Consider the following 22905-nt stretch of genomic DNA (forward strand, 5'->3'; position numbering starts at 1 on the left):
ATATGTACGGATGAAGCAGGGGAATCGGGGATGGGTTAGATCTAGGATTGAGGGGAATTGTTAGTCGTGAGATACGTCCCCGAACACCCCGTCTGCAAGATGCGTCACGCCGCTGGTTTGTACAGGCCGGAGCCGCCGTCGACGGGGAGCTCGTCGACGGGAGGAAGCTCAGCGGCGGCCTCCGCCGCGAGTCTGCGCCGCCCTCTGACGCGATCCCGCGCCGCCCTCCGCCGGTACTGCACCCTCCGGCGGCGGGAGAGGAACGCCAGGAGGGGAGCGCAGGGAGGGACGCGCGGGAGGGGAGCTCGGCGGACTCAGATTATCTAACATGGCATGTAACATTGAAGCGATCCGGAGCCTTGAAAATGAATCCAACGATCCGTTGCGCCGGCCCACCCCTAGACCTCCGTTTTGACCCGCATACTCCGTTTTCCTCCCATTTACAACCGTCCGAGCGCGCCGCTCCCGCCACTGGGAGGGAAGGGAACCGTTGCCGTGGGAGGCCGGGGGTGCCGGTAGCGCGGGACTCCACTGGGACGGCGCCGCGGATGCTGCAGATCGCCTGCATCTTGCGGCACCCGCCCGGTCCTGCCTCGCGCGGCGTCCGCTCCCCGCGCGTGGAGGTGGCCGCGGTGGCCCTGCCGCCGTGGTGCTCTGCGCTCTGCGCCGCCCTGCTGCCATGGTGGTCCATCTGTGAAGCAGACTCCTAATTGGAAGAAGCCCAGGCTCGCTTGTCACCGGGCTGCTGCGACGGCGATCCCGGCTCCTCGCCGACGAGGCAGTCCGCGTCCATGGCGGCGTCCTCGTCAAGGTCTAGGCACGGTCTCTTGCGAATTATTGATGGATTTTTGGCAAGTTCTTGAGCGCGACTTGTGCTCAGATGTAAATGGGGTCGGAAATAGATTCAAGAATTGAAAGCGAGCTTGGTATTTGGTATGGAGTTCGTGGGGCCTGGCCTCCCAATGCGCAGGCGAGGGGCACGACTGCCTCCCGCCCAACGCGCGGCGGCGGCAGGGCAGGGGCCCCGGCCTCCTACTCGCGCGGCGGCGGCCTCTGCTCGCGCGGCGGCGGCGCGCCGGCGTCTCCCGCAGGATGGGACGTTCGCGGGACGCGGGGCTGGGACGAGCGCAGGCAGACAGGCCGATTTGGCGCCTGTTTAGCCCCAAACGGAAGATGCAGGTGAAAACGGAGTTCAAGGGTGGCCCGGCGTAGCAAACCGTTCGATCCTCCTTCCACGCTTTCGGATTTCCCCGATGTCTCATGGTGACAAGCTATAGCAATGTCCGAGCGAGGGGATTCTTTTTTCCAAACCGAATACCGAGCGGGGAAGAATAGCTAGGTTGTTGGATACACATTTTTGAGGTTTTTATAAATATTTACCTATCCAAAAGATTTTATGAAGTCTCTTGAAACTGCTCTTACTCACTTTTAAGTAGTATAGCTTTTTAGTTTGGACGAATGCACAATCTATTGTGGTTTAGAGCTATCGTACGACCCCTTCCACCCGTCTATTCTATTCCTCTAGTCACAAAAAGACAAACTTATTCCCCATGTCTATTCTATTTCTCTAGTCACAAAAAGACAAACCTATTAGTGGCCGCCACCCTCTCTCATTCTATCTATGGTGTCTTTCCTCATTCCTTACATGTGGTCTGTTATCACTGTCTCTGTCTTATGTTGCTCTTCTTTAATGTTAAACTAGCTTATTTATAAAAAATATTTTATCTCCTTCATATTACTTCTATTTCATAAGCCGATTATACCATTGTGTTCTACACAACGATACGAACAAAACTATACCACACTTACATATGTTTTGATGATATTTTACACTAATAGCAATTATATGATGACTTGCTCTTTTTTATAGCAACTTATGTATATATCGACTTACTGTGGTGACAACTTAACTTATATGTATTGCAACTTTTGTTTTGTGTGTGTATGATTGATTTTATTTTGTGTCAACTTATGTATATGAGTGTATGATTGATTTTTTTTTTAACTTATGTCTTATATGTGAGGAAACTCGTGTGTATATAATATATTCTATTTTTGTGGCAACTTTTATTTTACATGTGTGAAAACTTTTATTTTTTTTGACTATTTGCATGTTAACTTATATACTAGTAGCAACTTATGTATAAATTTTAAGTTTAACATTATTGAAGTAGTTAACATACATATATAAGTTGTGAGTATGTAAGTGTCGATTTACGTGCATAGCATGTAAAAAAAAAGTGGCAACATAAAATAGAATATATATATATATATATATATATATATTAACTTCTTCAATAGTAATAATATTGAAGCTCAAATTTACATAAAAGGTGCTACTAAAACATCTTCATAATCATTTCTACAAAAATTGATTAACAACGATTTTTTTAGCAGCTTTGAGGCGGGCATAAATAATGACCGCCTCAGTTAATACCCACCATTAACTGAAGCGGTCATTTCTTATTAACGAGGCGGTTAAGAAAATCACCTCACAAAATCGATTAACAGAGGTAAGTCACTATTACGATGACCGCCTCTGTTAATACTCCTATTTTCGGAGGCAATTTTCTTATAAAAACCCATCTCAGTTAATGGGCTGAGCCCAATAAAACCCATATATCCAAGGCAAATCCTAACTCCAATCTCTCTCTCCCTCCCTCCGCTCCGCTCCAGGCCGCCGCCCCTTGCTCCGCTCGGCTCTGCTCGTGGTCGGCATCGGCGACCGCGGGCGTGGAGTGAGGCAAGCGCGTCGTCAGTGTGAAGCGATGGTCTTCCTCTCCCCCTCGCTATTTTCCCTTCCTCCTCTCCCATCTCAAGAGTCTCCCAGCCTCCTCATTGCACATCCCTGTGGCTAAGTCATTTCAAGTTATATCATTATGATATGGTTATTTGCATTTAGAAACTTTCAATTTAGTTGTAGGAAGGTCTTTTTAGTGATTTCAAATCATTTGACGGTTATACATGTCTTTAGATTATATTCTCTTTTGGGAATTTTCTATCTGAGCATTTGTTTCCATTAGAGAAAGAGCTCGTTGACTAGATCCAGTGAATGCACCGTTCATCCTCCTGTGTGCTATAGCTATTGATTACCTCACGTGATACAGTAATACTCAACTTTTTATCTCGAGTAGTTGACAACCAGTTAACCCTGGAATATCCCAAGTTAAACTTTAGCATAAGGTATCATCGTTCGTTCCATATTATTCTTTAAAATCATGGAACAAAGCTGAACACAATGCATCATAGGAGTATTTCGTAAGCGCCTGCGCATGCATGACCCTGTCTCCGGGGCGGACGCAAGCGAAGCGCGTCACCCGGCCTAGTACACGTACCGGCGGGAGGAGAATAGGAGATTACCGGCGGCGGGAGGAGATCACGGGAGGGACGAGGGAGCTGTGAGGTGGCCACGCGGGCACGTCGGCACGTGCGACTAGAGTTTTAGTTGGGCCTAATGGGCCTAGTTTTAAAGAATAAGGGTCCGAAGCCTAAACCACATGGCCGGCCCACGCATTGTCAGGTATTCTTGAAAAAAAACGAAGGATTTCTTTACATTCTTTAACAGTCTCTATTCAAACTTACCGTTCATGCTACATGACTTGAGTTGAGCTGAGGAACACTGCCAAAATGGAACATTCGTTATTACTGTCCACGTGTACTAATTAACAATTTTTTTTTTGAGACAACTAATTGACAAAATATTGGGGATTCAGCTAAAAGCCTAAAACGGAGAAAGACAGCTCCTTGGCATATGCTGATTGCTGAGGCCTGAGGGCATATGTTCGTAGCGCCTTATCCAGTCTCAAGCTTTGCAGCCAATCGGAACTTGACATGGCACATGGTGTGTGGGCCATTTCTATCTCCACTCTTGGTTGCAATTGCAACGCTACAACTCATGACCATAGCAGCACACAGCGCACTCCGTAGATGCTGTTCGGCGCCAAGGCTGCAATGGCGCATACCATGCCTCCCCTTTCAACAGCACAAAGCACAACCTCCACCCTGAAGGTTGCTCCAAAATCCCCTGCTCTGAAGAACAGCAGCAATCTTTCTTTGGGAGCGAAATGCGACACCAGGAGGTCCGTGAAGTATATTCAGTTCGTTTTCTCTTCTGAATGTGTTGGGTCTTCCCCCCCCCCCCCCCCCCCCCCCCCCCCTCTTATTACAACTTCGATGCATTGCTGTTACAGGGCTATTCTATGTGGCTTGATTGCTGCTGGTGCTGGTGCAATGCTGGGACCTGACATTGTTTCTGCGGCTTCGAAGAGACGGCCTCCGCCGCCGCCGCCGACAGAGGAGAAGAAAGACCCGAACGTTAGCGGCGTGCAGGCTAAAGTGCTTGCCAGCAAGAGGAGGAAGGAGGCCATGAAGGAAGCTGTGGCCAAGTTGAGGGAGAAAGGGAAGCCTGTTGATAAGTGAAGAGCATTACAAGTAGCCCTTTTGTTGGAGAGTTGTAACTTACTGAATAATGGAATTCTTCAGTATATGTGTACAGTTGACCAAAAAAGAGAAAAAAAAGGCTGCTGCAGTGTAACTATGTGAGCTCCAGCTTTGCTGCTGTTAGTTTTCAGAAAAAGCTTCGCTGCTGTTCTTCATGCCTTTTCTTCCCATGTAAGCTCAACTGTATGGATGCAGTTCAATAATTGATTCTTGTATGGTGTGCTGCTACTGAAATATCATCTCAAGTACCGTCCTATCCAATGATTCGATGCAAGGATTGACAATATTGAATGGATACAGCTACATTTGACAAATTCAACCGTACCGGACAAGGAAGCTACCGTACCCTGCATTGGACATATTATGCGAATTAATACACCTATTTCATAAAACAATCCTCCAAGGACCTCCAACTTTCATATTCACTGTTCTATTGTTGTATTGTACCCTTCGTGGGGCTGGTTGGTGCAATCGACTTGCCAATGAGGAATTTGGGACGTCTGACATGCCGATTAACTTGTGCTTGCAATATGTTAATCAGATTCTCTTTCTCACCACAATTCTTCAGAAGAAGTTCATTCACCTTCTGAAGGTGTGGCACTCCGGACAAGCCAGAGCTGTCGTCATGAAGTGATGGGCATTTGTTAACCCAAAGTTGTTCAAGCTCAGGCATTGCACCTTTCACAATTGTCACTGTTTCAATCACCTTTAGCCCGTCCATGTCAAGGAACTTGAGTTTTGGAAATGTACCGGAGAAGAAACGCAACGACGTGTCAATGTATGAGTTCTCCCACAGACCTAGCAAAGCCAGATTACGCAAGTTCTGAAGGTGTTCAATGTCTTCCTGCTTCAGCCGTGTCCCCAACAGCTTCACCTTTGCTAAATCATTAAGTGAACTGATCCACATAGGCATATTGCTGAGATCACCACAAAGCCTCAGTGAATCTAAACGTCTTGGCATTCTGAACGGATTTTGTGCTTCTTGATCCATTCTGCTAAGAAATTTAAGTGAATCAGAGCGCACTTCAAGGCATTGCAATCGTTTGAGCTCACCTATTGATTCACACAGCTCCTGCCCTTCTTTCTTGGAAAGCCCTGTAACCCCTAATGTTCGCAAATTTGTCAAGTTGGTCAAATTATTGAGCCTCCCTACCACACCATTGCCTGTGCCAACATTGACCAACCCCAACATGTGCAAGTTCTTTAACTTCTCAATACCTTCAGGAGCTCTTACGCTGAATTGGTCCATGTTGAAAACCTTGCAGCACTCACTACTGTTGCAGCATAGACATGCTCCTATGTTCCCGAAAAGGCTTGTTTTATAGCTCACCTTGCCTGACTCCCCCATCTTCTGCAGCAACTCTTTAGTGAAGCTGACGCCAGAAATAAGATAACGCAGTTTCTCAAGTTTGGCGACGCCACTAGGAAGTTCTCTCACATGTGTGTCCTGGATGTCTAATGTCTCCAGATATCGAAGGTTCTGCAAGGAAGATGGAAGTTTGGAAATGTCCGTTCCTCGGAGGCAGAGATACTTTAGGTGATGTAGCTCCCCTATGTGCTTGAGATCATCATTTTTCAGATTGCTTGTGTCCTCCAGGTCCCACACTCGCAACAGCCGCATTTTTGGAGAGATGAGAGATGCAGGGCATTCCCCAAAGATTGTCAAAGATCGAATGTATGAAGGGTTTATATTTTGCAGCTTCTCATCTTTCCTCTTCCATCTGGATACCACCAGGTGGCGTATCTTACTTTGTGGAACATCATTGGATTGCTTCTCGATGAGGAGTAGTTGGTTCTCCTCAATGGATTTCGACAGTATGATCTGCAGCAAAATGCTATGAACCCGGCAGTGATTAGCTCTAACTCCAGGGTTGGCCTTGGAAGGTTGAATCATGCTTCTGTTAATGAGCTCACTGTAGAAACGCTCGCCTACATCCTCCACAGGCATGTCACGGTTCTTTGCTATGTGGCCTTCTGCCATCCATCGCCTAAGCAAGCGACTGCGTCTGATCTCATGGTTCTCAGGCAAGATACTGAGGTACAAGAAGATTGATTTCAGGTGATAAGGCAAGCCATCATAACTTGAAACGATCACTTTGGTGATATTGCGGAGGTCAGATTCTAGCTCTGCTCCAAGGTGTTCATGCAGGTTCCTCCATTCTATGCTTGTTTTTGGCCTGTTGGCTAGGAGACCTCCGATTGTAGATATGGCAAGTGGAAGCCCACGACATCTCCTCAAGATACGCCTGGCTTGATCCTCCATATCAGTCGGACAAACATAATCAGTTGTCTTGTAGACCTACAAATGATGGAACAGAACAATGATTGTCCTAAAAAAGTTGAATGGTTAATGAGAAACAAAGCATCATGGTGGTTACTCTGATAAATGGATGGTTTGATGCATACCCTGACTAAAAACTGGAATTGGTAAGGTCGTAAGGACCTGATCATTACTTACTTAAAAATTTAAACTGGAGTTATCAGAGGCGCAATCTGTGTGGCAAACTATGATACGAATTCATCTCAGTTTTCTAATACTGTTCCATTTATCTGTGCTGCCCTTATCTGGCAGCACAAGTGCGCTCAGCTACATGCTATCAGCAAAAGAAAGTTTTAAAGGCCATATGAAATTGGTGCCTCCCTGCTTCATGTGGGTTGTGGGATGCTAGTGACATCTGAATTTCCAAGTTACACATTTCGTCGAACATGGTGAGGGCGTTGGGACGTCCAGTCGCGGGAAAGGTTGCGGAACTCGACTGCTCATTGCTCAAGGTGGTTTTTGCAAGCGTCCAACGATTCGCGCCCTCCCTTCAGCCCTTCCAAAGCCTCTCGGCCCGCCTTCACTTGACCACCAGCGCCGCCGCCGCCGCCGCCGCCGTCTTCTCTCTCATCTAAGGGCAAACATGTGAACATCACAGCAACGCAGCCACCAATACGTGTTGTACGCATTCTACATCCCTTCTCGCTCTCCTCCTCCCTCTCTGCCACTAGTGCCACAGGCAACATATGTGAACATCCGACATCTCAGCACGAGCGGATGGTGGAGGTGGGGGACAGCGGAGGGAGGAGAGGGGGCAGGCGAAGGGAATGAGCCGATGCAGCCAGCACGAAACTATGGAAGAACATGGTCAAACCGGACATTTCGTTCACAGTCAAATATTTCCTTGTGCTGGACATTGCTGCTGTTGATAAACCGGACATTTCTACTGGGATACATAAAAGTACCTTTCAAGCTGTTCTCATCGGGCACCAGTATGCCATCCTCCAGTACCAAATATAGATGATGGAGTGCTGCACCGGGCTACTGGGAGGGATAAGCTTTTTAGCGTTGCGTCCCGGATCCGCTATTTCCAGTGGGATAGAGAAGGCGCGTTATGCACCTTGTCGGTCCCACCTCGCCTCCAGCCGTTGGTCCCTGCGCCCACGCCGGCCGATGCTGCTGCCCCGCACCATGGCTGCAAGGACGCGGCCCAACCCCCCACGCCGCCCCTGCTCCTCCACAGGCCGGAGCTCGAGCCCTCGCCGGCGCAGAGAGCAGAGGGAGATGACGGAGCGTGGCAGGGCGGAGCTGCACGCCCTGGCCGGCGCGCGGAGCGGCGGCGCGTTGCGGGGTGGAGCTGCAGCTTGCGGGGGGTGAGCCCGCACCGACCATGGCGCGACAGCGAGTAGAGAGGAGAGGGAGAAGTAGCGAGTGCCGGACTACCGCACCCCGCGCGCGCGCCGCCGCCGCCTTCGCCCCGCCGCAACCGTGCCCGCGCGGAGGAGGATGCGGAGAGGGAGGGAGGAGGGGCGCTGGTGCGGCGCGGGGGAGGGTGGAGGTAGGGGCGGTAGAGGGAAACATTTTGAATTAGAAAATCTAAGAGTCGGATTTTAAAAAAGTTGGGCTCTAATTTTATATAATTTTGTACTAAAAAATTTAATAGTCTTGTTGGACTGTGAAGAAGCCACTAGGGCCATGGGCCATTACCACCCCTAGGTGGAGGGGCGGCGGAGAGGAAGGGGAGGGAGGAGGTAGAGAGAGAGCAGAGGAGGTGGTAGAGAGAGGGGGTGGCGGGTGGGTGTGGATAAAAAATGTATGATTTGTGGGCTGGTAGTTAGTATAGAGGATAAATTTAAAGAAAGATGGATACGGAAAAACAGAGTATAGAGGAGAGAATCTTGATGATCAAGATAGAATATTTTTTAGAGGATGGAAATAGAGTATGATGGGTGCGGATAGCCTCGATGCAAATCCATAAATATGATTTTTTTCACAATCAAAATTTTAAAAAGTTTGATAAAATCTTTGGTCAAATTATAAGTAGTTTTTAAGTGAATGGAGTATCGAGCATCATGGACGTATTTTTCACAAGAAATGTACTTAGGTGTATAAAAGGGTACGTATCCGTATTTTATCAAACCATTTGTACTTAGGTGTACTTTCATTCCATGACTACATAAACGCTACTAAGACATTGCATTTTGCTTCATAGCCAAACTTCAATACACAAGGCAAGTTTAAAATTTACATGTTGGTTGACAAGTTATTTTTGTTGTTTGTCTTTCTTTTAGCATCATTGAATTAAATTCTTGTCACATAATTCATTCATGGCGATAAACTCAAGAACTACCTAATCTATTACTATCACAATTCACAAACAATAATGCTAGGAATAGGATGTCCGACATGCAGAAAAATTGGACGTTCTGATCTATGTTGCAAGAGTCAAGTTTCGATGTTGCAATTTTTTTTTATATTGCGCTATGGATGTTGCATGAAACATGACGTTATGTTACGGTTGGAATTTTCCATCCTCGAACTGGATATTAAAGTAATTTGTATTTTTTTAATACAAGCATTGATTTCTGATTTTATAACTATTATTTATTAATGTTACATGGTCCGTCCAATGAAAATGTTGGACCTTAGGAGTGCCGATTCACAAATGGCTTGGACATGATTTCTGCTACAACAAGCCTAATTTGACTGTTGACTAGAAGAGGAAGAGATCAAGAGAATTGAGTGGCGCACGCACACGTACCTTCTGGCAGAGGAGATCCATGGACTCGCCATCCCCCAATTGCTTGAGCTCGTAGACATGCCCTTTCCACTCTGCCACATGCTCGGCGCAGTGCCAGGCGACGTCCTCCCGCCGCGTCGTCACGATGATGCGGCTGCCCTTTCGGTTTCCCGGCTGACGGTAAAAGACCTGGCAGATATTTTCCCATTCCTCCTGGCTGTGGAGGTCGTCGACGATGACCAGGTACCGCTTCTCCTGGAGGTACTCCGGGACGCTCTGGTCGCGCGCCAGGCCGAGCTCCTTCCTCAGCCGCCGCCGGAACACCTCGGCGCCGTCGAGCGGGTGCGGCACGGTGATCCACGCGCCGCAGTCGAACTCGTCGAGGAGCACCGGGTCGTTGTGCACCATGCGCACCAGCGACGACTTCCCCATGCCGCCCATGCCCCACACCGACACCACGCCCACCGCGTCGTTGCTGCCGGAGATCAGCTCGGTCAGCTGCGCCTTCTCGCGGCCCCGGCCGACGACGTCCGCCGACGCCTGGAACGCGAGCTCGGCCGACGACTGCGCGTCGTGGTCCGGGAGCACGGGCGGCTGCTCCTCGCCGCCGCGGGGCGCCGCCGCGGGGCTGCCCACCACGACGTGGTAGCGCAGGTTGCGCTGGTTCAGCTCCTCGACGCGGGCCTTGAGGTCCCGGATCCGAGCTGCGATGCGGTGGCGCGCGGCGACGGCGCCCGGGGCGAGCCAGGAGGAAGCCCTGTCCGCGTAGAGCGCGAAGTCGAGGAGGCACCGAGGCAGTCCTCGACGTCGTACGCGAGGTCGCGCACCTGCTTCACCCACGTCTTCACGGTGTCGTTGCGCGCGGCGGCCTCGGGATGGGCCGAGGCCACCTTGAGGAAGGACCGCATCATCTCCAGCTCGTTGCGGATGAAGTCCACCTCCTTGGGCACGCCGACCAGGCGCGCCACCTCGTCGGCGACGGCGGTGCCGGCGCTGCTCAGGACGCCGTCCAGCACGGACCTCGCCAAGCTCACGGCCGTCGCCTCCATCTCTCTCTCTCTCTCTCTCTCTCTCTCTCTCTCTCTCTCTCTCTCTCTCGTTGCCAATGGTTTGCGCCAATGGATTAAGCGTTCACGAGGTTGCTTCGCCTATGTAACTTCGACGAATTGTCTCGCATGCATGCATGTTCCAGGTGCAACCGCGTCGACATAGCAAGTTTGTCCGGCAAACTTCGCTTTCAACGGTGCTTAATTTTCTTCATTTATTTAAGAAAGAAGACTAATTAACAAGGTTGTTCGGCCATCATGACTCGGGAGTCGGGACTGTTCATCTTAGGATCGAGGAAAGTTCTTAACCATATGTAACATGGTGTTGTAACGCACGACGTACAGCAGGTGTAACTGACTAACTGGCCACCGCGGGTGCTGGTGGGCCGGGGACGACTACTGAACTTGGAATTAAAATGAGGTGAAATTCCATAGGTCCTTGCAGTAGTTTTTTAATGCGACAAGAACATTTCGCGCGCTTTGCGTGCTCCATCAACACTCGGTCTGAATATGAGATTTAAAAAATCCTATAGATGAAGGAAAAATATTGCATCATTTTACATTTTTGGCATTCTGTCAACAGAAAAGAGAGCTAAAGTAAACTTAGCATAAGGAATTTACCACATGAAGAAATTGTTAAATGCTCTGGATCGACTAGATCCTAATAGATCACATACACATTTAAATCAAGGTATAGGCATACCTTCTTTAGATGTAGAAGCCATCTAGATATGTAGATGGTATGTGTGACTCTTTGATTGCAATAGATGGGTTTGATCAGGAATGAATGAGAGGAAATAGATAGTTATCAATTGATTATGACCATCTCCTCTATTTATACTATTGTGCACTAGGGGAACCAACACCAAAACTATTGGCCATTGCCTACTGATCATAGGCAAAACCATTTGAGACTCAAATGGTTTTTGGCAAGACTTAGGACTTAAGTTTTGACTAAACTTGAGGGCCAAGTTTCTAGCAAAACTTGGGGCTCAAATGGTTTTAGCAAAACCATATGAGGCTTAGTGGTTAAGATCCTAGCCATTCAATTATGTTTAACGGTTGAGATCATTTCCAACAGAAATTAGTAATGTTTCTGATAGAAAGATATTATGCAAAATTCTAATAACCTAACTCATACTACCTCCATATCTTTTTATATGACGTTTCAGACCAAATAATTGTACTAAAATAAACTAAAATTTTATGTCCTAACGACATGTAAAAAGATATGGAGGGAGTACTACTTAACAATGCTATAACTTTCATATGTATAACCTACCTCTCTGTGACCTCGCTCAACTCAGATACATGCATCTCCGATTTGGTGAATATGGACGTGCGAAGGGTGCTGACGCCGAACACGTTGGCAGCATCGAGGAGAGCCTCTTTGCTAAGGACCACACGGAGCTCCTTAAGGCAGAGTGAGCACGCACGAGTTCGACTGGACCAGCAGGTAGCCGGCGGCGACTGCATATGGCTTTCCGCTTCGACTAGACCAACTCTACTACTCTAGCAACTGGAAATGGCCAAGTCCTGACTAATTTTGCTTTGAATCACTTAGCATAGTTTGATACGAAGTGGCCGGACGGACTTGCAAGAGGCAAGACACTTAATCCTGCTTAGTTTGTGGTCCCTGCGAAAACTCTCTCTCTCTCTCTCTCTCTCTTTTTTTGCCAAAGAACAAGGATTCTGATTTTTTGCTTCTTTATATCTAGTAAGTAAATTTTATTAGGGAGATAAAGAGTAAACTTATAAACTCTTTTACCTTTGATTCCAACCGAATTATATAATAGAATAAATTCCATTAATGTGAAAGACTTTATTGCAAAAGAGTAGGAGACACGTGGTAGTGCCAGAAGCTCTGAGCGCTCTGAGCGCATGAAGCCCTCGCTGGCAGCGGGCAGAGGAGCGGCGCGGCGCGGCATGGCCAGCGCAAGGAGTCCGTCACTCGCCGCGTCGTGGCCGCCGGCCGCCCCTCGCTGGAGCCACAAGGCACAACCCGTCACCTGCCCCTACATGGCTACATCGTCGAAGCTCGTTGGACGTGGATGGATTGGAGCTTGGCGGAGAGGGGCATCAAGCCAGGCAGCGCTCGGGCTGAGCTCGGAGAGGCACGCGATGGAGCTCGGACGGCACGAGAGCTCCTGCAGGGCGGACCTTGTGTAACAGCTCAAAATCTCACACAAATAAAAATCGTTTGAATTCAAAATTCATTTTCAAAAATCTAATTCGAAGACTGTTGAACTCATCTTCCTTTGCATGAAAAATCTCTGACCAGCTTAAGTTATCTAATTTCTTTCTAACAAATATCATCAAATCACTATCTTTTCCTCTCTTTATTTCTCTAATATCTCTCATCCTTTTTCTCTTTGTGGGCGGACAAAAATATCGAAGCAACAACAATACACAGGCCACGTGGTTTGCAAAAATCCAGCGCTGCGTCGTCCAACCGCGCCGCCCGGGGTAAGGACAGAGAACTGGCGCGCAGCCTTCAAAGCCGTGGTTGAGCACCGAGCTAGCCGCCATGCTCGAGTTGTTCATCCTGTCCACCTCATCACTGTCCCCCGCTGTAAGCCCTTCTCTCTCTGTCGGCAAGACGGCGAGTAAATAATCAGCAGCGGTAGCACGAGAGCACCATCAGCTCCTCCTTGCACACAAGCAATTCAAGCAAACAGTAGCAGCATTAAACTCTCGTCTCTCACTCACTCCCTGCACACATGCATGCACACGCCACACACATTTCCCTCTCACACGTCTCTTTCACACCTACATGCATGCATGATGCATGTGCACCTCTCTCTTTGCACACTCACGCAGAAACAAGAGCAGCACGCCTCACCCTTCCTCTCTCCACTCAATCACTCTTCTTTGCTCCTCCCCAGCGCAAGTAGCTGCAGCACTAAAGCCAAGAAAAACCAGAGCCCTGTTCCTTCCTGACGACGACCCACCGCTGCAAGCTCAGCTTCAACAACGACGCTGCCAACCATGGCCTTGCTCACCGCCGCGACGTCAAGACGACGCCGCCGAGCTGAAGCCGCTGCCGGGAGCAACGACGACGTTGAGGACCGCGAGCATGAGGAAGCCGAGCCGGAGATCGACGCCGATGCCGCGAGCCGGAGAACAACGCCAAAGCCGAACAGCAAACATGCCGTCACTGCATCACCACACCACGGCCTCACTTTGCTCCTTGTCTCGCCTTGACCTCCGACGAGCCCTATGGTGAGCACTGACTACCATGGTACATCTCAGCCTGCTAATCAAGTAAAGTGGCCGTTTTTCTTTATAGAAATAAAATTTAAAATACACCCTAACCAAAAGCTCTAATCATATATGCAAAGTGGGTGTTTTTCTTTAGAAAAATAAAAGAGAAATACACAAATTTCGAACATGCGTAACTTGCCACGAGCGGACACACGAACTGGCCATGCCGGTCACCGTGCGCATGCATGCTGCCGGAGGCGTCACGATTGCCACCATCCTCGCACGCCCCGGGCACGAGCCAAGTCGCCGTGGACCCGTGTCGCTGGACACCACGAGCGCAAGCCTGCACAACGTTCTTTTTATAAATAATTTAAAATTACATTCTATCTGACCGTGCACATGGCACGCTTCTGTTCGGTAGAACGGACGCCGAGCCATTCCCCGGACGAAACGTTGCCGACTCATTTCCACATGCCAACATCCTACTCAGGGTGCCCCTCGCGGTGCCATCCCCTTTCGATGAGCCCACGACACGCGTGAACCACACTCATGCACGTCGCGACACTCTGGCCCCACGATGAGACCGCACATCACTGTTCGGCAGCTTTCGGCGCCACTCCACAATGTGGCACCATGATGCTTTGCCGCCCGTGCCGGCTTTGCCGTCTCGTCACATGTGTGTCGGCAACGCCGCTTTTCGCTACAGTATTATCTCTGTTCTCGCACCAGTATCCTGTCTCGCCGTTGTCGGCCACTGCCTCCTCTTGGTCGATAAAAGGCGCATTCGCGTAGCTCCTCCATCACTCCAAACTCATTTCCGACCAACCCGGCTACCTTCCCAACCTGAGCTCACTCGCCCTATCTTTTCCGCCAGAGCAAGGATTTGCTCGTCGCTCTTTCATTCTGACGAGCTGCTCATCGTGCTCTTGGTAAGCACTGCATGCTATCTGGCCCGACTCTTCTTCCTAAATTCATCAAAAATCAAGCTCCAACTGTCTTTGTTAGTTTTATAAACTAAGGAGTTCAGTTTATTATTATGGATACTTTGTTTATTTGGTTTGTGTCGCGTAATAGTCGCCGAGAGTTCGCAAATGACGACGAGAAGAAGCCTGGAGTCTGGTGCCGCGAGTTAGGAAGTTCGTACCGCAAGCAGAAGCCCGGAGTACGTACCGCGAGCACGAGGACTAGTACCGCGAGATGAAAATCGAAACGCGTACCGCGAGTTGAACTACCCGTTTGTTGAGCGAAGGCAAGTCCAACATTTTCCCTTTTGATCATGCTTATCCCAGTTTTTAAAGTGCATTCAATTTGTATATGAAACCTTGAACTATTTTACTGCTTGATGTAGTTAAATACCCATTTGAAAGGCCATACCTTGCTATTGTTTATATCCCGATTATCCCTTGACAACCTAAGATTTATCTCTAAATATGATTAGCTCTGTTTAGATGAATGCCTTGATAAATAATATTAGCATGCTTAGGATTTATTTATGCAATCTTACTCACTGTTATTTACCAAATGCAATCATTTACAAATGAGAAAAATGGGATGGTTGTTTTTAAAAGGTGCGAGTTAATTTTTTTAAAAAGTATAATGAACATGAGGACGATGATGATGATTACCCAGAGATGGGGCGGAATAGGGTCCATGTGTGGGACCACTGGAGATTGGACTCGAGCCTGTGTAGTACGGTCTTATAGTTATCCGCCTTGTCTCGATTAAGGACCAGTAATTGGCAGGATTCTTGTCAAGTATTACAGTGCAACCATACGGCTAAATGGGCACTAGCCTTAGCTTATTAAGTCAGTCGGCCCAAGAGGATGCTACCGTCCAAGTGCTCGAGGAGCTCATCGGTGTCGGGGTAGCTAACCCGGTCAGATGTACGGAGCCGCGATACTCCGGCAGTCTGTCGTGTAGCATATATTGGGTCCGGTTGATGTAACGGCTTTGTCATGTTCGCTTGCCGACACATCAAAGGAATTGTGTATATGCGCGTTAGCCCCGCGCTGGCATCAAAGCGAAACTGTTGTCAGTCGAAACCCACCGGCGAGCAGCGACGAGCAACACGAAGAGCCGGGAGGTCTCCGGGGCGCTGGCAGGCACTGCTCCCTCGTCGACGGCCCGCAATTCCGTCACGCGCCCGGAGAATATGTGGAAAGCCGGCGTGCCACCTGACCTATACCCGATCAGGAGGGTGCGAACGTACTCCGAACAGTTTCCTGCGTACAAAGACACGTGTAAACATAAGTCCGAGCCGTGGTCGGCTCCCCGGGACGACTCTTGCATCGGCTTTAAAGAGCCGATCGAGTCCCGGTGTCAGAGTGGATCTATATCTATCCAGATATTGATAAATAAATCAAATAACTATAAAACTGCTTCAATCAAATCTAATTAATCTAATCCACGATGGTAACAGCTTCACTGCTAGATCGGAACATCCTACACGTGACTAGGCCTAATGAACGTAACAGACAACTGAACCGTAACCCAAAACAGAGGCCTAAGAACTAGCAAGAGCCGATTCTCGGAACAATCCCTATCAAGGCCAAGATAAAGCATCTACTACACCACCGGATCATCCAATCCGTTTGCAAGGCCTAACCTAGCAGATATTACGCAAACTCTTAAGATAAGAGCAAACCATAACAGATTAGCTACTAGACATAAAAGAAACAGGGTGTTGCCTTTGTGCAACTAATTCTATGCGACAAGAACTAGCATAAGATTGAAACGTGACTGCACAGAGACAACATGATATTCGTAGATGATAAGCAACGAAGCACAATAGATCTGCTAAAAGCCAAGCTACGAACATCAAGATAACTAGCATTACTCGCCATCAAAAACGCTTCAGTACGAGTAATACCAAGGTAAAAGCAAGAACAATGCTGCCCTGATCGCAAGAAGCGATCAGGGCAGCATGGCGCTTACTTGGATGAAACCCTAGGATTAGGGGTGGCGATGCGCCGAGAGTTGTTGTTTGCGAGACGTGATGACGCTCTCCTTCATGAATAACAAAGGGTACATATTTATAGTCCGGAGACTTGGGAAACAACCTAAACTAATCTTGTCCCGATTGGACTCTATCTCTAATCTTAAACTAAATCTAAGGATACAAGGCCCATGTGGCCCAGATGCTCACGCATGAGCCGATTTACAAGTCTTCTTCAATCTTCTGCTTTAAACCCATCTTGCTTTCGGCCCATAAATTAATCATATTAATTTACGGCGATAACACATGCCCCCTGGTTTTGGCAATGATAGTTCCAAAATCAATCTGTCGCTTCATCTTCCCGTTAATGCTCATTAAACACACTGCAACCACCAAGGAAGACGCAACGTCTCTGCAACTGGCTCCTCGTAGAATGTGAAAACTGCCGATTGATCTCCCATTTTTTTCGCTATTTAACCTCGCCCCGAATCGGCTCTTCTTCACAGCAAAAACTCCTTCTTCCTCCCAAGCCAGTAGCACAGAAACCCCAATCCTTCCACAGCCATGGCCATCTCTTCCTCTTCCGACTCCAACTCCTTTGGAGACTCTTCTTCCTCCTCTTCTCCTTCTTCTTCTTCCCCTCTCCCTACTTCTTCCATCGACTCCATTTCGGAGAGTCGGGAGTCGACACCGGAGTGGGACCCAACCGCAGCGTATAAAGCGCTGGCTCTTCTGCATTGGGATGCAGAGGAGTTCGACTTCGGGGTCGTCTCCGAGGAGGACGAGCCCATGACTGAAGGAGAAGACCTCCGGCTCCTGTTCCAGGAGGAGTCAGAGAGCGGCGAGGAAGAAGACCCCTCTTCGGACGGAGTCGACTCCTCCTCGGAAGAGGAGATCGACTCCCCCTCCGATGATGACGAGCCGATGGGCGGCAAGCCCTTTCGGTTCCTCGGGTCCTCCGAGCAGGACAGCGAGGAAGAGAAGAGCGGCGGCGGCGGTGGCTGGAGCGACTTCGGGTCTGAAGGCGGCAGCAGCGCCTTCAGCAGCGATGATGACGACGACGACGGCACCGACGACGACGACAGCGGGGATGTGCAAGCCCGAAGCCCTAAGCGCCGTAGGTACTAGGTACCTACGAACAGTAGTAGTAGCTTCGTAGGGGTAGGATCATAAAGCCGAAGGATTAATTCCTTTGTAACAATCGGCTTTCCTTGTAATAAACTTTCCATTAATGAAATCGACTTTCCTAAATTATGTGTGTCTGATATTTACTTCCCAAAAAGCCGATGGCAACGCATCAGGTTTCTATAAATATCCAAGAGCCGACTGAATTCAAACTAGAAGCAACCCGCAAAAGAATAGAGTAATACTTCCAGCCTGAACTGAACTCGACGAACTCTCGAATCCGAGCGCAATTCAAAAACCAAGCTCTACAAATTCGAGCCAGAACTCTCCAAGCAGCCGGAATTCGAATCAGAACCCACAGCAACCAAACCTTAAGTCAACGGATCTGAACCATGGCGGATTCTGCAGCTCAGACGACAAGCTCTGCAATCGATGATGCGGCATTCTACGGCCTGAAGGTAATATTTGGCCTAATCCTTTAGTTTTCTTCAGCTTATCAAGCTTCTGAAACTGAAACTCTGAAATATGACACCATACGCATATTTCTGAATTTCTGAACTTCAGGTGTCAGACATCCTTCTGCCGCATCCCTCCAATCCAAAATCTTTCTGTCTTGGCCCACAAACCCATGAAAACCCCATAGATTTGATCTCTTGTGAAGCAAATAGGATCCCTTTTGTGAGTCAAAACATCGATCTGAACCTCTGGGCCGACTGCTTAAGAGCCTGGCCTAATCCACCGAAGAGCTGGATTATATGGTACAGCAGAGTAGCAAAAGCTCACATGCCCTTATGGCAGGATTTGAACATAACCGATGCACTTAGCTTATCACTGTCACCCCTTGACAAAGATGAAAATCTTCTGAAAACCATCGGCTATTTCTGGTCTGATGCTCTGAATTGTTTCCTCTTTGGTCATTGACCCATGACCCCTACCCTGCTGGATGTCACCATGATCACTGGCCTAGACATTAGCTCTCCTAATCCTGCTGCTCACAAAATGGCAGAAGTCCCCTTCAAACTTTCTTCCAAAGTCAACTGCACAAACTGGGGCACTTACATGAATCAGCACATGAAAACAAAAGGTCCAGTGACTGAAAAGGAACACACAGCCTTCTTAAATCTTTGGCTAGAGCACTTCATCTTCTGTGGCCCTTCTTTAGCTCCAACAAAGAACTATCTTCCCTTGACCTATCACCTGGCCCATGGCAATCACACCGGCCTAGGCAAACTCTTCCTTGGAGAAACTTACAGATATCTCCATTTGATGACATCTAACCTGCTTAACCACAAGAAACTGAGAACTGGAGGCCCTTGGTGGTTTATTCAGTTGTGGGCACAACTGTACTTCCAGCATCATATTCCCAACTTCCAAGGCCTGACCAAAAACTCCTTCCCTGATGAAAATGGCAAACCAATCAGATGTACAAGCTATGGCCAAGCTTTATTTAGTCTCCCTGGAAGTAAACTAAATTCAGCAGATGCAGCAAACTGGTTCAGAGTCTTCTACAAAGGACTAGATAATCCCCTCTATTTCCCATTTACTGAATCTGAATCCTTTGAGAACCCAACTGCCTTCAGATTAGATAACTTTGCCGATGACGACAACACTCGGCATCTGTATTCTTTGATGATTCGACCTGGCTTCCTCCCCGTTGGCATCAGCACCTCTAATAGAATCATCAAGCCAGGTTACGAATCTTACCAACCAGTCATAGCAGCTCGGCAATTTGGCCTAGGACAGGTCCCTCCCCACTTCCATATTCACCATTTGGTGGAGAGCATAGCCGATCTGCCCGATGGTCTCACCAGCTCGAGATGCTACAGCATGTTTGATAATCTCCACATTCCAATACCAGCCGATCTGTCCTTCACCTCTTCATCAATCGGCTTTGATACTTAGTGGAACATGTGGAAAACTCATGTCTTCAGAAAAGCTCTAGGTCCTCGACTGCAGCAAATCGATCTTGAATATGTAATCCTCAAGGAAGAGGTACTGAATTTATGCACTTTGCTCTCTCCAGATCATCCATCTTTCCATTTGTCTAATTCTGACTCACCCTGTTTGCAGCAACAAGATGGTCCAGAACCTATGACCAGCAACGGGGAGCCATTCCACTTTCTTCCAACTGCTCCTGATGTACTCTTCTGCAAAGGGTCACCACCAATGAAGAAAGTGATAATGACTGTTCAGCCAGACTTACTTTAGTCGGCTTCCAAGCGAAGACAAACTTCTGCAAGCGTTGCCCCCCGAGTCTTGACCAAGAAAAGAAGATGATCACGATGCGAGTGATCAAGAAACCAGTACCAGCTTCCCCAAGTCCATCAGAGTACAACACCAACCATGTAACTTATCTTTCTAAATCCTCCTCTTTATTTCGTATACATATACTCTGGTTGACTGTAATTCTATTTCCAGGACGCAGCCGAAGACATCTCCAATGCAGAAAGCCCAGTACAACATGAGATGACTGCAACTCTGACGGAGGCAAACGAGGAACAAGCGGATATGGTTGATGTTCTTGACATCAACACCAGCTCTAACAAGACGGTTGCTCCTGAACCGCCCAACACTTCTTCAGAACAGGTAACATTACAAAACCAATTCTGAACCAGCCGATAGCTCCATAAATGCATCTTGCTCTAACTCCAGATATGTCCATAGGGCTTTGATATTTCAGGTCTGCTTTCCTTCGACCCGGCATCAATGGGTCTGACTGTCACTGGAGCAGAAACACCATCTTCGCAGCAATCGGCTAACTTGGCACATCAGCTGCAACTCATCAAGTATCTACTATCTGCTCCGATCACCGCTCTGGTTGATGATTCCAGCAAGATAAAGAACATCTTCGAGCAAATAGAATCCCAACTCCCGGAGCCATTGCAAATCAAGCTCTGGCCAGCCAGCAACCTTCCATTCTTTCGGATAGAAGTGAATAAACCACAACAACGGATGGAAGCACGTCGCTCTCAAGCTTCTCTGAAAGCTGACATTACCCAAAAGTGCAAGGCCCTTAACCAGAAGAAGGCAACTCTAGATATCAAAGCTGATGTGTCTGCCAACATGAGCCGACTCAACCTCCTGAAGAAAGAACTGGTGGAACTCGAAGAAAAAGTCCGCACCACCATGGAACTCATCCAGGCCGAAGAAGCTTCCATTGCAAACTCCAAACAAGAAACCCAGGAAATAGCCGAGCAGATACAAGCAGAGTTTGCAGAGATAAGCACCTTGAGTCGGCAAATAGTAATAGGCGATGACAAGGATGACGAAGCAATCATAGCACGAGCAGACACCGTCCGCACAGAAGCCATCCACGCAATAGAAAAATTCCTGAACCAGTAAATAGGCTCGAGAAACAATTAGTACTGCCTGTTAACCTGAAACTTATAACTATTTTAAAAACATCTTAAGTCGATGGTTAGACATCGGCTGTCTTGCTTTTATATATATTTTACTAGCCAACTCAACGTGTTGGCCCCTTCACTTTTCCTCTTTTTTTTGTTGTTGGCCAACTCAACGTGTTGGCCTGTCATGATTACAGCCAGATGGATCTCATCGGCTCTTGTTACTCGCTTTCCCACATGCTCGGGAAATACTTCTTGAGGTGCTGACCATTGACAGTGACAGGAAACTTGACACCGTCCAAGTCCTCGAGCATGTATTTATTCCCAGGCAAAACCTGATCAACCTTGTATGGCCCATGCCAAGTTGGAGACCATTTACCAAACTTTTATCTTTAGTTCCTAATGGCAATACTGCCTCCCAAACCAAGTCTCCAACCTGGAAATCCTTAGGCTTGACCTTCTTGTTGTACGCACGAGCAACTTTAGCCTTATTTTCCTTGATCTTCTCCAACGACCAAAGTCTTAGCTCCGTCAGGTCCTCCACGTTGTCATTCATCAAGGCTGCATACTGTTCAGTTGATAGATCATTCTGAAACTCAACACGCCTTGATCCAGCCGTGATCTCCCATGGTAGCACAGCATCCTGGCCGTAGACTAAATGGTACGGCGATGTCTTGGTGGACCCATGACATGAAATACGATATGCCCACAAAGCTTCTGATAACACCTCATGCCAGCGCCTAGGATATTCATCGATCTTTCTCTTTATGAGCTTGATGAGGCTCTGGTTGGATGCTTCAGCCTGTCCATTAGCTTGGGCATAATATAGAGATGATCTGATCAGCTTAATCCCCATGTCATCGGCAAACTTTCTGAATTCCTCTGATATAAAGACCGATCATCCATCGGTCGTAATGGTCTGAGGGATCCCAAATCTGTGGATGATGTGTTCTTTGACAAAGCTGATCACATCTCTCGATGCTACTGACCTCATGGGCACTGCCTCTACCCACTTTGTGAAATAATCTGTGACAGCTAAGGCCCATTGGTGACCCTTGCTAGACGACGGGTTGATATGTCCAATCATGTCCATGCCCCAACCTCTGAATGGCCACGGTTTGATGATAGGATTCATCACTGATGCTGGCACTATCTGAATTTTGCCAAACCTCTGACATGCCTGACACCCTTTGTAATATTTGTAACAATCTTCAAGCATAGTGGGCCAGTAATAACCCGATCGCCTAATCAGCCACTTCATCTTGTGAGCCGATTGGTGAGTACCGCAGGCTCCTTCATGAACCTCATGCAAGAGCCGATTTGACTCTGAAGGTCCCAGACATTTAAGTAGTAGTCCTTCCAAGGTCCTATAGAACATGTCATCCCCTATCAGAACATACTTCATGGCCTTGAGTCTTATCCTTCTGGGTGCCCCCCGAGCCGAATCCTTCAAGTAATTGAAGATATCGGCTCTCCAGTCTCCGGGTTCTAGAAACTGAACTTCCACGTCGACTCCGTCGGCTGTCTCCCTGTAGCCAGAGGCCATCTGTGCCAAATCATTGGCTTCATTGTTCAGAGTCCTGCGTATCCAGTGGAAATTGATGTACCTGAATTGTGACATTAACTCATGGCACTGCATCCATATCGGAAATAGAGCCTCGCTCTCACATCTATATTCTTCCATGAGCTGAGAAATCACCAACTTTGAATCTCCAAAAATTTCCACCGCTTCTGCACCAGCTTCGAGGAGCAGCTCCATCCCTTTGCGAACGGCTTCATATTCCACCAAATTATTGGTGCATGGGGCAGTC

At 48.1% G+C, this 22905-nt stretch overlaps 1 protein-coding gene, 1 long non-coding RNA gene and 1 pseudogene across 2 annotated transcripts; 2 read left to right on the forward strand and 1 right to left on the reverse strand.

Moving 5' to 3' along the window:
- Window positions 1–3871: 3871 nt before the first annotated feature.
- On the forward strand, window positions 3872–4679 carry LOC120661251. Its single transcript, XM_039940015.1, has 2 exons — window positions 3872–4079; window positions 4191–4679. Exons 1-2 carry the CDS (start codon window positions 3928–3930, stop codon window positions 4417–4419), a joined length of 381 nt encoding a protein of 126 aa, XP_039795949.1. The 5' UTR covers window positions 3872–3927; the 3' UTR covers window positions 4420–4679.
- On the reverse strand, window positions 4564–10518 carry LOC120661249 (annotated as a pseudogene).
- A 2664-nt stretch (window positions 10519–13182) lies between these two features.
- Window positions 13183–15058, forward strand: LOC120658919. Its single transcript, XR_005668882.1, has 2 exons — window positions 13183–13708; window positions 14765–15058. It is a non-coding gene; the product is annotated as an uncharacterized LOC120658919 (long non-coding RNA).
- Window positions 15059–22905: the final 7847 nt, after the last annotated feature.

This window comes from Panicum virgatum, chromosome 2N (assembly GCF_016808335.1).
Source record: "Panicum virgatum strain AP13 chromosome 2N, P.virgatum_v5, whole genome shotgun sequence".
NCBI classification, from domain to species: domain Eukaryota; kingdom Viridiplantae; phylum Streptophyta; class Magnoliopsida; order Poales; family Poaceae; genus Panicum; species Panicum virgatum.

Bases quoted from the DNA above. Each gene is read 5' to 3' on its own strand.
- LOC120661251 (XM_039940015.1), top strand. From the start codon at position 3,928: ATGCTGTTCGGCGCCAAGGCTGCAATGGCGCATACCATGCCTCCCCTT. The intron at 4,080-4,190 runs GTCCGTGAAGTA...TTGCTGTTACAG, and splicing joins GCGAAATGCGACACCAGGAG to GGCTATTCTATGTGGCTTGA.